Source organism: Neoarius graeffei, chromosome 4, assembly GCF_027579695.1.
Source record: "Neoarius graeffei isolate fNeoGra1 chromosome 4, fNeoGra1.pri, whole genome shotgun sequence".
In the NCBI taxonomy this organism is placed as follows: Eukaryota; Metazoa; Chordata; class Actinopteri; order Siluriformes; family Ariidae; genus Neoarius; species Neoarius graeffei.
In genome coordinates this window covers 112,799,896-112,812,783 of record NC_083572.1, presented here as the reverse complement: position 1 = coordinate 112,812,783, position 12,888 = coordinate 112,799,896, and the positions used below count along the sequence as shown (strand labels likewise).

At 39.1% G+C, this 12,888-nt stretch overlaps 1 protein-coding gene across 1 annotated transcript; it reads left to right on the top strand.

Annotated features, from left to right (window-relative positions):
- Nucleotides 1-10,303: 10,303 nt before the first annotated feature.
- On the top strand, nt 10,304-12,491 carry LOC132885502 (serine protease 27-like). Its single transcript, XM_060920218.1, has 7 exons — nt 10,304-10,539; nt 10,791-10,811; nt 10,943-11,114; nt 11,208-11,476; nt 11,590-11,735; nt 11,895-12,070; nt 12,202-12,491. Exons 1-7 carry the CDS (start codon nt 10,491-10,493, stop codon nt 12,206-12,208), a joined length of 840 nt encoding a protein of 279 aa, XP_060776201.1. The 5' UTR covers nt 10,304-10,490; the 3' UTR covers nt 12,209-12,491.
- The last annotated feature ends 397 nt before the right edge of the window (nt 12,492-12,888 follow it).

Genomic DNA, 12,888 nt, shown 5'->3' with positions numbered 1-12,888 from the left:
TACATCCATAAGTGCCTGCACCCTGACATAGTAAAATCAACATAGTTGTGAAAATTATATGACTACAGTTTAGAATGTATATATTAATTAACAATGCTGTACTTGCTACTTTAAATTAGTTGATGCAATTCAGGAAATATCAGCATGCATGCTCATGTACAAGCGTTCATCACTATGACTGTCACTTTTTTTATATCAAATGATGAATTTGAGACCATATATCATAATTCCAGATTTTACAACTTAGAACATGGAGCCCGTGGTGGCAAACCACCCAATTTTGTAGGTGAGAAAAGGTTATGGAACAGATGGTCTTTAAATAAAAATATTTAATATTTGGTTTCATGTCCCTTGCTTGTGATAACTGCATCAAACTGGTGACCCATTGACATCACCGAACTGTTGAATTGTTCTTTTCTGATGCTTTTCCAAGCTTGTATTGCCGCTTCTATCTGTTGTTGTTTGTTTTGGGGGGTTTCTCCCTTTAGCCTTTTCTTCTGGTGGTCCGGTGATTGATTTTCCAGTCTAAAACCTTCCATTATTTCCATTGATTAAGTCCTTTGTTGTCATTGCAGTGTGTTTTGGGTCATTGTCGTGCTGCATGATGAAGTTTCTCCCAATTAGATTGGATGTATTTCTCTGTAAATTGTCAGACAGAATGCTTCTGTAGACTTCCAAATTCATTCAGCTGCTACCATCATGAGTTCCATCATCAGTAAAGATTAGTGAGTCCATTCCAGAAGCAGCCATGCAAGCCCAAGCCATGACATGACCTCCACTGTGCTTTATCAATGAGCTTATATGTTCTACCTCATGAGCAGATCCTTTCTTTCGCCACACTTTGGCCTTTCCATCACTTTCTTAGAGGTTCATCTTTGTTCCAGAACTTTTGTGGAGGTTGTGTCATGGCTTGGTCATGTCAACACAATGGAGGTCATATCATGGCTTGGGCTTGCATGGCTGCTTATGGAACTGACTTACTAATCTTTACTGATGATAGAACTCATAAGGATTATTATGATCTCAGCATTTCTTTGCAAATTCCAGTTCTTACTGCTGACAAGTAGTTTGCATTTCATGGTATTTCCTCTATATTTCAAAGTCTTCATTGAACACTGGACGATAATACCTTCAACCCTGACCTGTAGAGTTGTTGGTGATGTCACTGACTGCTGCTTTTTGGGTTTTGCTTCATAGACAGCTCTCTGGTCTTCATGTTGGTTTTATCTTCTAAACAACTGATAGAGTCTCCAGAAGCAAAACCTCAGGCATGAAACAAGAGTAGACAGTCAGAGCTATTAATGGTTTAAACAATTAATCTATCAGGACACACCTGGGCAACAAGAAACACTTGTCATCCACAAGTTCCAATATTTTTGATCACTTGAAAAATGGGTGGGTTCAAGCAAAAGGTGCCATGCTCTAAGTTGTTTAACATATCTAGAAATATAAAATGAAATTCTATCTCTTATTCATATATAGCCAAAACAAAAGAACTGGCCTTGCCTTTCCAGTACTTTTGCAAGGGACCTTTGCATAGATATAGAGGACAGTTGTATGGACATATGGACATATGAATGGACACATTGATTGACTGACATTAATCAATAGCCAGAAAATGAGCCTTGGGTTCAGGAATGTGTAAGCAACATTTCTACATCTCTGAAATGTTCAGGTTCTATTTAAAGACTCTGGCTGCTGCATTTCTGACTAACCGGGGCTTGTTTATGCACCTACGGGAAAATTCAGACAGCAAGACATTATTGTAGTTCACCATCAAGGTAACAAAAACAAGTAATAATTTGTCTGCTTCCTTTTTTTAGCAAGCCTGAGGCACCAGTGGAAATTAAATCCTCACTGAGATGGAACGAGGAAGAAATCTTGGAAAGAACCAGCTCAAAAGGGATTTCACCCTATTCTGAGTCATGCTTGATAGTGAGTACACTGTAAAAAATTTACTGTAAAATTTACAGTAACTTACTGGCAGCAATTAACCAGGTAATTACTGTAAATATATTTTACAGTAGAAGTACTGTAATTCCATTTACAGTATTGATGTATTTACTGTAAAATAAAAAAACAATAAAATACTGTGATTTCAGTTGTATTTACAGTATTTTGTTTAACTGTATACTAAATATCAATTAAATACTGTGATTTCAGTTGTATTTACTGTGCTGGTTTATTTACTGTACAAACAAAGCACTTTCATTTTTTTAACGGTATTGTATATGGCATTGCAGTACGATTAACAGTGATTAACAGGAAATCACTGTAAATTCAGTTTCTCACTGTACAATTTAAATGCTGAATCACTGTGATTTAATATTAACCATTAATAGAATGACCCATATTCTAAAAATATTTCAATCAACTACAGAAAACAAGAAAATTGTTAACAGGATTATTATTGCTTTGGTGAACAGGAACATAAAGCACAAGTTGCCAAACGTTTTAGACAAAAAACTTGGACTTGGAGACCCTTGGACTGAAATTGGAACCCAGAATCCCAATTGGAGCCTTGAAATTAAAGAAGAAAACACATTAATAATTATATTTATTACAATTACGTTGGGGGCGGCATGGTGGTTTAGTGGTTAGCGCTGTTGCCTCACAGCAAGAAGGTCCGGGTTCGAGCCCCGTGGCCGGCGAGGGCCTTTCTGTGCGGAGTTTGCATGTTCTCCCCGTGTCCGCGTGGGTTTCCTCCGGGTGCTCCGGTTTCCCCCTCAGTCCAAAGACATGCAGGTTAGGTTAACTGGTGACTCTAAATTGACCGTAGGTGTGAATGTGAGTGTGAATGGTTGTCTGTGTCTATGTGTCAGCCCTGTGATGACCTGGCAACTTGTCCAGGGTTTACCCCGCCTTTCACCCGTAGTCAGCTGGGATAGGCTCCAGCTCGCCTGCGACCCTGTAGAACAGGATAAAGCGGCTACAGATAATGAGATGAGATGAGGATACTGTATATTGTTTTTGAATGTGAGCACAAGTTTCAAGTCCAGACTCCCTCTACCCATTGATGGAAAAGTAGGGTGTCATTAACAGCAACACCTTGGGTCAGTTAGCACTCTTGCCTCACAGCAAGAAGGTTCTGGGTTTGAACCCAGCTGCCGGCAGGTGCCTTTCTGTGTGGAGTTTGCATGTTCTCCGCATGTCTGCGTGGGTTTCCTCCGGGTGCGCCGGTTTCCCCCACAGTTCAAAGACTTGCAGTTAGGTTAACATGGGGCAGCCTTGGGCTGAAGTGCCCTTGAGCAAGGTACCTAACCCCTGACTGCCCCCCGGGCGCTGTCGTATGGCTGCCCACTGCTCTGTGTGTGTGTGTGTGTGTGTGTGTGTGTGTGTGTGTTCACTGCTTCAGATGGGTTAAATGCAGAGGATGATTCTCACTGTGCTTGAAGAGTGCATGTGACAAATAAAGGTTTCTTCTTCTTCTTCTTCTTCTTCTTCTTCTTCAGAGTCCAACAGACTTAGTTCTGATATCTTTGTTTAAAGGAATTAAATTGATTAGTGAATACAGCAATATACTGTAAGTTCTAAATACTTGAGTGAGAGGACCTAACACTAAAGATTCATGATGATTGCCACCACAGGAAGGGTCTGGAAAACTGAACAAGAGATAGATGGTTTGGTCCACAAAAGTCCTGCACCTCAGACACCTACATGATAAAATGAAATTAAACACCTTGGCTTGAAATTTGTTTTTGAAAATGTCTTATATCTTTATATTAAGGCAAGTCGACTGATGAGTGAAACTGAATACAGCAATATAAGAAAAGAAGGGACCACAAAACAGAACAATAGAGAGAGTGCTTACCACAAAAAACCTGCACCTTAGACTCCTGTCCAAGTGATGTCAGGCTTTTATGATTCACCATTCCTTAAAGGTTATGGACATGACAGAATCCAGTTGCATCAACTATGCCATCAATCACACTCTGCCCTCTCTCCTTAACCCTGTAGTTCCAGGACGCCTGCAGGATATTGTCCCTATGGAAGTACTACCACATGCTCTCAGGCATGACCAATGCCCATAAAAAATAAAATATTAAAAGGTATATACTAACCCCATGTCCAGAAAAACTGGGATATTTTCCAAAATGCAATAAAAACAAAAATCTGTGATTTTATTAAGTCACGTGAACCTTTTTTTAACTGACAAAAGGACAAAGAAAAGATTTTCAATGATTTTACTGATCAACTTTATTGTATTTTGGAATGATAAAGTTAGAAATTGCCTGTGACACAATAAAAAAAAGTTGGAACAGAGGCATTATTGCCATTGTGTTATATCACCTTTTCATTTTAAAAATACTTTTTAATAGTATGGGACGTGTGGATACTAATTTTTGCAGTTTTCCAATTGGAATTTTTTGTCTATTCTTGCTTGATACACAACATTAGCTGCTCAGCAGTACATGGTCACCATTGTCTGATTCTCCAATTTATACATTCTCAAAAGGAGACATATCTGGCCTGGCAGCAGGCCAGTCAAGCACATATACTCTGTGTCTATGAAGCCACGCTGTTGTAGCCCATGCAGAATGGGTCCTGGTATTGTTCTGCTAAAATAAGCATGGACGTGACATAGATTCATCAAGTCAATCTCTCTAAAATCCAAATATATGCCCCAATATATCAATGGTACCTTCACACACATGCAACTCACCCATGCTGTGGGCACTGATGCCCTCCATAACATCACAAATGCTGGCTTTTGCACCTTTCTCTGATGATAAACTGGATGGTCATGCTTACCTTTGGCACTGAGAAATCAACGTCAGGTTTTCCTGAAAACAAGCTGAAATGTGGATTCATCTGACCACAGCACATGTTTCCACGGTTTCAGTCCATCTGAGATGAGTTTGGGCCCAGAAAAATTGGAGGTGTTTCTGTATAGAATTGATGAATGGCTTCCTCCTTGTGTAATACAGTTTCAGGTTGCATTTCTGGATACAGCAGCGGACTGTGTTAAGTGTCAACTGTTTTCTCCCGAGCCCATGTAACTATATTTGTCACATTAGCATGACGGTTTCTCAGGTAGTGCCGCCTGAGGGTTCGAAGGTCATGTACATTCAATAGTGGTTTCCCTTATGTACTGAGATGTCTCTGAATCCCCTGAATCTTTTCACAATATTATGTACTGTAGATTTTGAAAGACCAAAAATCTTACATTGAGAAATGTTCTTTTTGAATTGACGAACAATTCACTCATGAATTTTGGCAGAAAACAGTAAGCCACACCCCATGCTTGCTTGCAAAGACTGAGGCCCTGTCCACACGGCAACGGATTCAGGTGAATCTGATAAAATTGCTTATCATTTCGGCCTGGCGTCCACACGGCACCAGTGTTTTGGGTGCCCCAAAATGAAATCTTTTGAGATGGGTTGAGATGGGAACAGATTTGTTTACGATGATGTCACAACCACATGACTGTCAGTGCTTCACGCCAGGTAGAAGTGTAACGAACTCGATGCGAGTTGTCAACAAATCCTATAACTTGGTTCATGAAATGCGCTTACAAAATATTTTCACTGTGAATATTTATTGTGTAATGGTGCAAAGTGAGTGAGAGAGAGAGAGAGAGAGAGAGAGAGAGAGAATAGCCCTTAGGGCAGAGTCTTTAGTCCAAACACTGCGGAAGCAGTACCAAACCGCGCACCGCCCGTGCGCTTTCCAAAAACAAAAACAATCCCGCCAGCAAAAATAGGAAAAAAAAAAAGGAGTGATCTCACCTCTTCAGATGTTGGTTTAAGTCCAACAATACATTCCTCAAACAGGGCGTAGAAGAACAAAGTAATCCATCAGCGTGTAGCATTCAATTTATTCCGGACCATTAAAGAATTCTGGAGGATATCAGAATGTTGGCGTACCGGCTTCCATCTACCCCCATTCATTCCTCTTTCCACGTCTTTCGTTTTACGCTACTGATTAATAATCAAAACTTTATGTGGCTAATGCTACAGAAGAAGGGGTTTATGCGCATGCGTCTACTTCTTTTATTGTTCTGGTGTCTCCGATGGGACCATCTTACAGTGCACGTAGAGGTGTGGCATGTGTATTGCATCGTTTTCAGCAAGCGCTGCGTTGCCATACGTACCTAATATTTTACTGATCCGTTGCCCATGTGGACGCGATATTTAAAAAAAAAAATCTCGTTGCCGTTGTCGTGTGGATGTAGCCTGAACCTTTGGTGTTGCACCTTTTATACCCAATCATGTGACCAATTACCCTGCTGAATGTGGAATCTTCCAAAATGGTGTGACTTGAATATCCTATTTTGCCTCTGTCCCAGCTTTTTTTTTTTGAGTGTGTTGCATCAAATTCTAACTTTGTGTGTGTGTGTGTGTGTGTGTACACAAAGTTGGATTTTAACCACCCATGTACACAGTTTCCCACACTTATTGGAATTAGGTTTAACCTAATTCCAAAAAGTGTGGGATAGTTAAAATCTAACTATAATATATATAATTGCAGCATGTCTTGCCAGATGGCAGTAGGTACCATTTTTATGATGGCCTTTGGTATAACCCAAAAGCGAGCAGAACTCGCAATCTCCCAGTTGAGAGGTAGACACGTTAACCATTAATATACAGCTCTGGAAAAAAATTAAGAGACCACTGCAAAATTATCAGTTTCTCTGGTTTTACTAATGATTGGTATCTGTTTGAAGAACATGAACATTTTTGTTTTATTCCATGAGCTACTGACAATATTTCCCCCAAATTCCACGTGAAAATATTGTCACTTAGTAAATGCAGAAAATGACAACTGGTCAAAATAACAAAAAAGGTGAAGCATTTTCAAATCTTCAATAATGCATAGTAATTGAGATCATACTCAAACAATACTAATGTTTGAACTTAGGATGAGTTCAGAAATCAAAATTTGGTGGAATAACCCTGATATTTAAATCACAGCTTTCATGTATCTTGGCATGCTTTCCACCAGTCTTTCACAGTGCTCTTGGGTGACATTATACCACTTCTGGTGCAAAAATTCCATCAGCTCAGCTTTATTTGATGTCTTGTGACCAGGGGCGCCGCTAGGGGGGAAAAGTTAGGACGATTCTAAGGGCCTGGTACTGACAGGGGGGCCTGTGAGGGATATTAATATTATTTTAATAGTATTGCCTTGTGTAAGTTTTTGAAATAAAATATTTCATTTCATCTATTAAAATATGCAAATTATACATGGCTATGATTTGCTATCACATTTTCCTTGAATTATTTATGATATTGTCATTTCACCCCTCCTCCCTTTTTAGTAATGGTACAGTCTGATTGTGGGCGGGGGCAGTGAACTGTGTAGCTCCGTGTGTGCACAGCGCCACTATTAGCGCAGCTGGCAGTTTCTCTCCAATTGAGCTGTACATTCTAGAAGTTACTAAGCAGGAGCAGGTGTGATGGTGGTGCGATAAATTATGAAGTCCGGATATCAAAAACGGAAGGAGAAACAGCAGAAAGCTGAAACGGAGAAAAAGGGTCGAGAATTGGTGACTCAGTTTTTCCCAGAGAAAGCTAGCCTATTATTCACTGACACTCGATGCCATTACAGCATGCTAGCTAATGATAGACTAGCAGATTTCATTTTCACCGAGTTGGAATATCAAGACAACACTTTTCAATCAGCAGTGCAGTGTCATTTTATTTAAATACTTAATGTTTATTGCCATGGAAGATCAGATGAATGTAATGTAGAAGGTCTGCACAGAACTAGCTAAACTTGTGCAGTAAACTAGCCTACTGGGCTAATACGTGAGGTAAAATATTAGGCTAGCCTACAGTACATGATACTGGTGCTAATAACTGGTTTCAAAACTAATGAGATGCCCTCAACATGCACAGATTCAGCCTCAGGAATAGGACCCCAGCCCTCAACCAAAATCCTAGGAGAAGGAGGTGAGCAATACAATCCATGAATAAAGGATTTAGGGTTAAAAACTATTTTAATTGCTAGGCTACAGTAAGCAGCATTAGGCTATTAAGACTTACATTAAAATGAAAAGACATTTCTTTTTTTATGAGCAACTATTCTTAGGTAACTTAGTATGGAGTTCATTCAATCAAAATGTTCATGTGTTAAATCTCGCTGGGGTACACGCTCCAGGATCAAGTGAGGAAGTGTCAGCTTTTTTTGGCTTCATCAATTGTCTTTACAAATTTGTAAGTGCCAGTCCAGAACGATGGGCCATATACAAAGAAACTACCAGCTGCTCTCTCCACAGCTTGTCTGATGCTCGCTGGAGTGCAAGAATTGATGCTGTTAAACCGGCAACAATCTATTCAGTCTAATTCTGACAGTTCTGCATTTAAAATGTTCATATACCAAATAATTGTATCACCTAAACTTGCTAGACAGCTGATCACATGGATAGTAAAGTAGAAGTGCCAGCCAAAAACAGACTTCAAATTCAGTTGCTTGCGCTTGAAAATTTTACCGGGGGGACCCTAAATTGTAATCTTCCATAGGGCCCAAGATTTCTAGCGGCGCCCCTGCTTGTGACCATCCATCTTCCTCCTGATCACATTCCAGAGATTTTCAATGTGGTTCAGGTCTGGAGATCGGGCTGGCCATGACAGGGTCTTGATCTCGTGGTTCTCCATCCACACCTTGATTGAGCTGGTTGTGTGGCATGCAGCATTGTTCTGCTGGAATACCCAATCCTCAGAGTTAGGGAACATTTGTCAGAGCAGAAGGAAGCAAGTTTTCTTCCAGCATAACCTTGTACACGGCTTGATTCATTTGTCCTTCACAAACAAAAATCTGTCTCATTCCGGCCTTGGTGAAGCACCTCCAGATCATCACAGATCCTCCACCAAATTTCAAAATGGGTGCGAGACGCTGTGGCTTGTAGACCTCTCCAGGTCTCCGTCTAACCATTAGATGACCAGGTGATGGGGAAAAAGCTGAAAATTGGACTCATCAGGTAAGATGACCTAACTTCAGCCCTTATATTTTAAGTTCGTTTCTTAGACAAGGATATTATATATTATATATTATATAAATTATATATATATAATTATATATTATATATTATAATATATATATATTATATTAAGGATATTATATAATATCCTTGTCTAAGAAATGAACTTAAAATATTTGTAATAGTTAGACATAATGAACATCCACTACGTAACTTCAGCCCTCTCCAGTTCAAACCTTAGGATTTTTAGTAAACTTCAGTCTGGCTCTTCTTTGCTTCTCATTGATGAAGGGCTTTTTCTAACTTCACATAACTTCAGCCCTACCTGGAGGAGCCTGTTTTGAACCATCCTTGCTGTGCACTTAACCCAAACTGCCATTTGCCATTCTTTCTGTAGGTCACTTGATGTCATCCTATGGTTGTTGAACAACATTCGAAGGAGTTGACGAGCATCCCAGTCAGTGGAGAGTCATTTTCATCGTCTGCCAGTCTGTAACTTTGTTGTCCCCAATGTCTGCTGCTTGACCTTGTTCTGATGAATTGCCATCTTTGAAATTTTGACGATGGAAGCAACCTGACGCTCACTGTATCCCTCTGTCAGTAAAGCCAGAATTTAACCCTTCTTTTTCTCACTCAAAACTTTTCTTTTTAACTCTTTTGGCATGATGAATAGATATTTTTGTATTCTGATTAAATTTTAGCTATGACTAGCACTGTTTTTGCCATTTAAATTGTATTTCTGTATATTTCTGTATATCTTACTGTATATCAGCTGTAAATTGTCAATCCTACAGCTATGGACCAGCATTTTTAAGGAATGTTCAAATCAACCACCTGAATGGGGAAAAAACTGAGATTTCAGTGATTAGTCAACATTGTGCTGACTTACAGAAAAGAGTCCAAAGGCTTAAACAGTTAAGGCCACTAAAAACTCACCTCAGTATGACAGAATATTACATATGAAAGCAATATCATTTTGTATCTTTCTTTTATACTTTATATTAAAGATTAAAAGTATTGAGCAAAAGCAAATTCAATAAACCAAATCACATCAGATTACCATCATGGACACTAGTTCATGGGAGATTGCTTTTTTGTTTTTCAGGAATGTAAAATATTTCTTGTTTGTGAATAATTTTTGACCATTTCAATTGGTTTTGATTTTTTTCTGGTTATAGCAAATATTTTATTTATTTTCTAAAAAGCTAATCGCGATAGGGCTCACTGTACTTTATTTGAAATAAAGTGTAGAATTGTACCATGTTATAGTTGAGGAAGTAGTCAATTTTAAAATTGACACATAACATTCCTGCATGTTTTTGTCTGTCACATACCTGGAGTTCTTGTTATGAACATAATTACATGCTAAGAATGTAGACTGGAAATTATATAACTCATCCAGTAATGCACATATTTCCTGTGTAAAGGAGGACAGTCCCATGATGTAACAGGTCAGACCAGTAATACTGTAAGTTTCAGGAACACTGGGTAGCTATAAAACAGTATTGAGAGACTACACGGACAACTGCAGACTTATGCAGAGAGAAACCAAGTGTTGAATGCAAAGATGCTGAGATTTGAGTGTGTGGTTGTGGTCCTGGTCTTATATTTAAAAGGTAAGGCTTTTGCAATTATTACTGATGAATGTTTCTTAATTTATTTTTCAAAAAAATATTACAATGTGAAATTAAACATGAAATTGTTCAAGAGAAAACACTTCTGTATGAATAATTATAGTTGTAATTACCACAATCACAGGAAATTTGGTCTAATTTAACAATCTGACTTCCACTCTTATTGTTCAGCAGCTTATAAAACAATATTAAATCACAATGAATGCTTAACTCAGTTCATTTTCTCATTTCAGGTTCCCTTTCCCAGCTCAATGGTAGGTTCTTCTCTTAATCTTAATCACTCCCACTGTTTGCTGTTGGCATTTCTTTTCCTCTGTTCTGCTCCATCAGATTCTGATGGCATTTAATGACCATGGGTTTGTAACTGATGTTTCTCTTCTCTCAGTATGTGGTCATGCACCTTTTAACACCCGTATTGTGGGTGGACAGAGTGCGTCAGATGGTATGTGGCCATGGCAGGTTAGTTTACAGAGTCCTGCTTATACTGGTGGCCATTTCTGTGGAGGATCCCTCATCAACAAAGACTGGGTCCTGACAGCAGCCCACTGTTTCTCCAGGTTAAATTCACACAAAATTTTCCATATGACATTGTCCTGAGATGTAAATGAATAAATGGCTCAATTGTTTTTGGTTTTTTTTTTCCCCTTCAGCACCAAGACTTCTGGCCTGACTGTGTATTTGGGGAAACAGACTCTAAGTGGCTTGAATCCCAATCAAATTGCAAGAGGTGTTAAACAGGTGATCCTTCACCCCAACTACAACAGTGCAACCCAAGACAATGACATTGCCCTTCTGCTTCTGAACTCGTCTGTTACCTTCACGGACTACATCATACCAGTGTGCCTGGCAGGTGAAGGCAGCAATTTTCCACATGACATCCTTAGCTGGATCACAGGCTGGGGAAGCATTGCATCTGGAGGTAAAAGACATACTGTACACAGGCACAAATGCATAGCTCCATGTACAATAAACACATCTATAGTAGCAGTTCATCAAGGTATATTTTTCTAAGATATGTTTGTGTTTGTGTAGTGCCACTGCCATCTCCTGGTGTGCTGCAGGATGCAGTGGTGCCTATTGTCGATACACTGCTTTGTGATTTTATGCTTGGATTTGGATCCATTACCCCAAATATGATCTGTGCTGGTTATTTCCAAGGAGGAAAGGACACCTGCCAGGTACAAACAGAATCACAGATACAATATGAACAAATATCTCAATAACACAACCTACTGTACAATGGAAGTTGTAGATCAAACTTCTTGTGTGAACACATAATACAATTGTGTATGGTACTTAACAATCAAAAACAGCAAAAGTTGTTTCTCTTTTGAAAGGGGGATTCTGGAGGACCCTTGATGATTAAGCAGGGTGCAGTCTGGATTCAAGCTGGTATCACTAGCTGGGGTAGGGGTTGTGCTCAGCCCTACTCACCTGGTGTGTATACTCAGGTGTCCCAGTACCAGACCTGGCTATCCAGTGTCATAAACCAAAATCTGCCAGGCTTTATCAAGTAAGACATTATTTGGTCATGAATTTATATCTATAAATAGACACACAGTATATCTCAGGCCATGATTCATTGACTGGCTCTTACAGCAATTCACTAGCCCTTGATCATAATGTGCTTTTGTGTCTTGCCAGATACTAACACAGTGGGATGATTGGTGGCCGTACTGAAGGATCAGACATGACCATGTACTGTATTATATAACATAAGATGTCTATATGTTTTCTAAACAGATTTATATTTATTTTTTTTACTAGTATTAATCTGATAATTTATCTACACAGAGATTTTGTTGTAAAAATGATGAATGTTGTGATAATCATCTTGTATGGTGCTACATGTACAGAGGATCATATTTTTTTAAATGTACTATATTCACTTTAATTAGCTACTCAGATAATTAAATAGGAATTTCCTGCATAAATATTTTGGTTTGTGAGTCATCATTTTTATGTGGGGCCTATTTGTGAGCAATTTGTGGTCAGTTACATTTCGCTTGAGCAGGTACATTTCTAACGATTGAGATCTTGGTACAATCAATAAAAAGTTTGCTTTTAAACCAATTATCATGACATGAGGAATATTAATCGAGGCATGGAGAATGAGAAGGGCAAGAAGTGGATGAATATGGGCATTATTGTGAATCATTTACTGGAAGATGCTAACGTCACTGTAGCGGGTTTAACGTGTGGGTGGAGCACAGAAGATGGCAGGACAGAGATCAGGGTGAATATCGTGTTTTTATTGCTGCACTTTTCAGTCGGGCATTCAAATAAGCAACACTCGGAGATTTACACACACACACACACACACTCCGTAGT

Bases quoted from the DNA above. Each gene is read 5' to 3' on its own strand.
- LOC132885502 (XM_060920218.1), top strand. From the start codon at position 10,491: ATGCTGAGATTTGAGTGTGTGGTTGTGGTCCTGGTCTTATATTTAAAA. The intron at 10,540-10,790 runs GTAAGGCTTTTG...TTCTCATTTCAG, and splicing joins CCTGGTCTTATATTTAAAAG to GTTCCCTTTCCCAGCTCAAT. The intron at 11,477-11,589 runs GTAAAAGACATA...GTGTTTGTGTAG, and splicing joins GGGAAGCATTGCATCTGGAG to TGCCACTGCCATCTCCTGGT.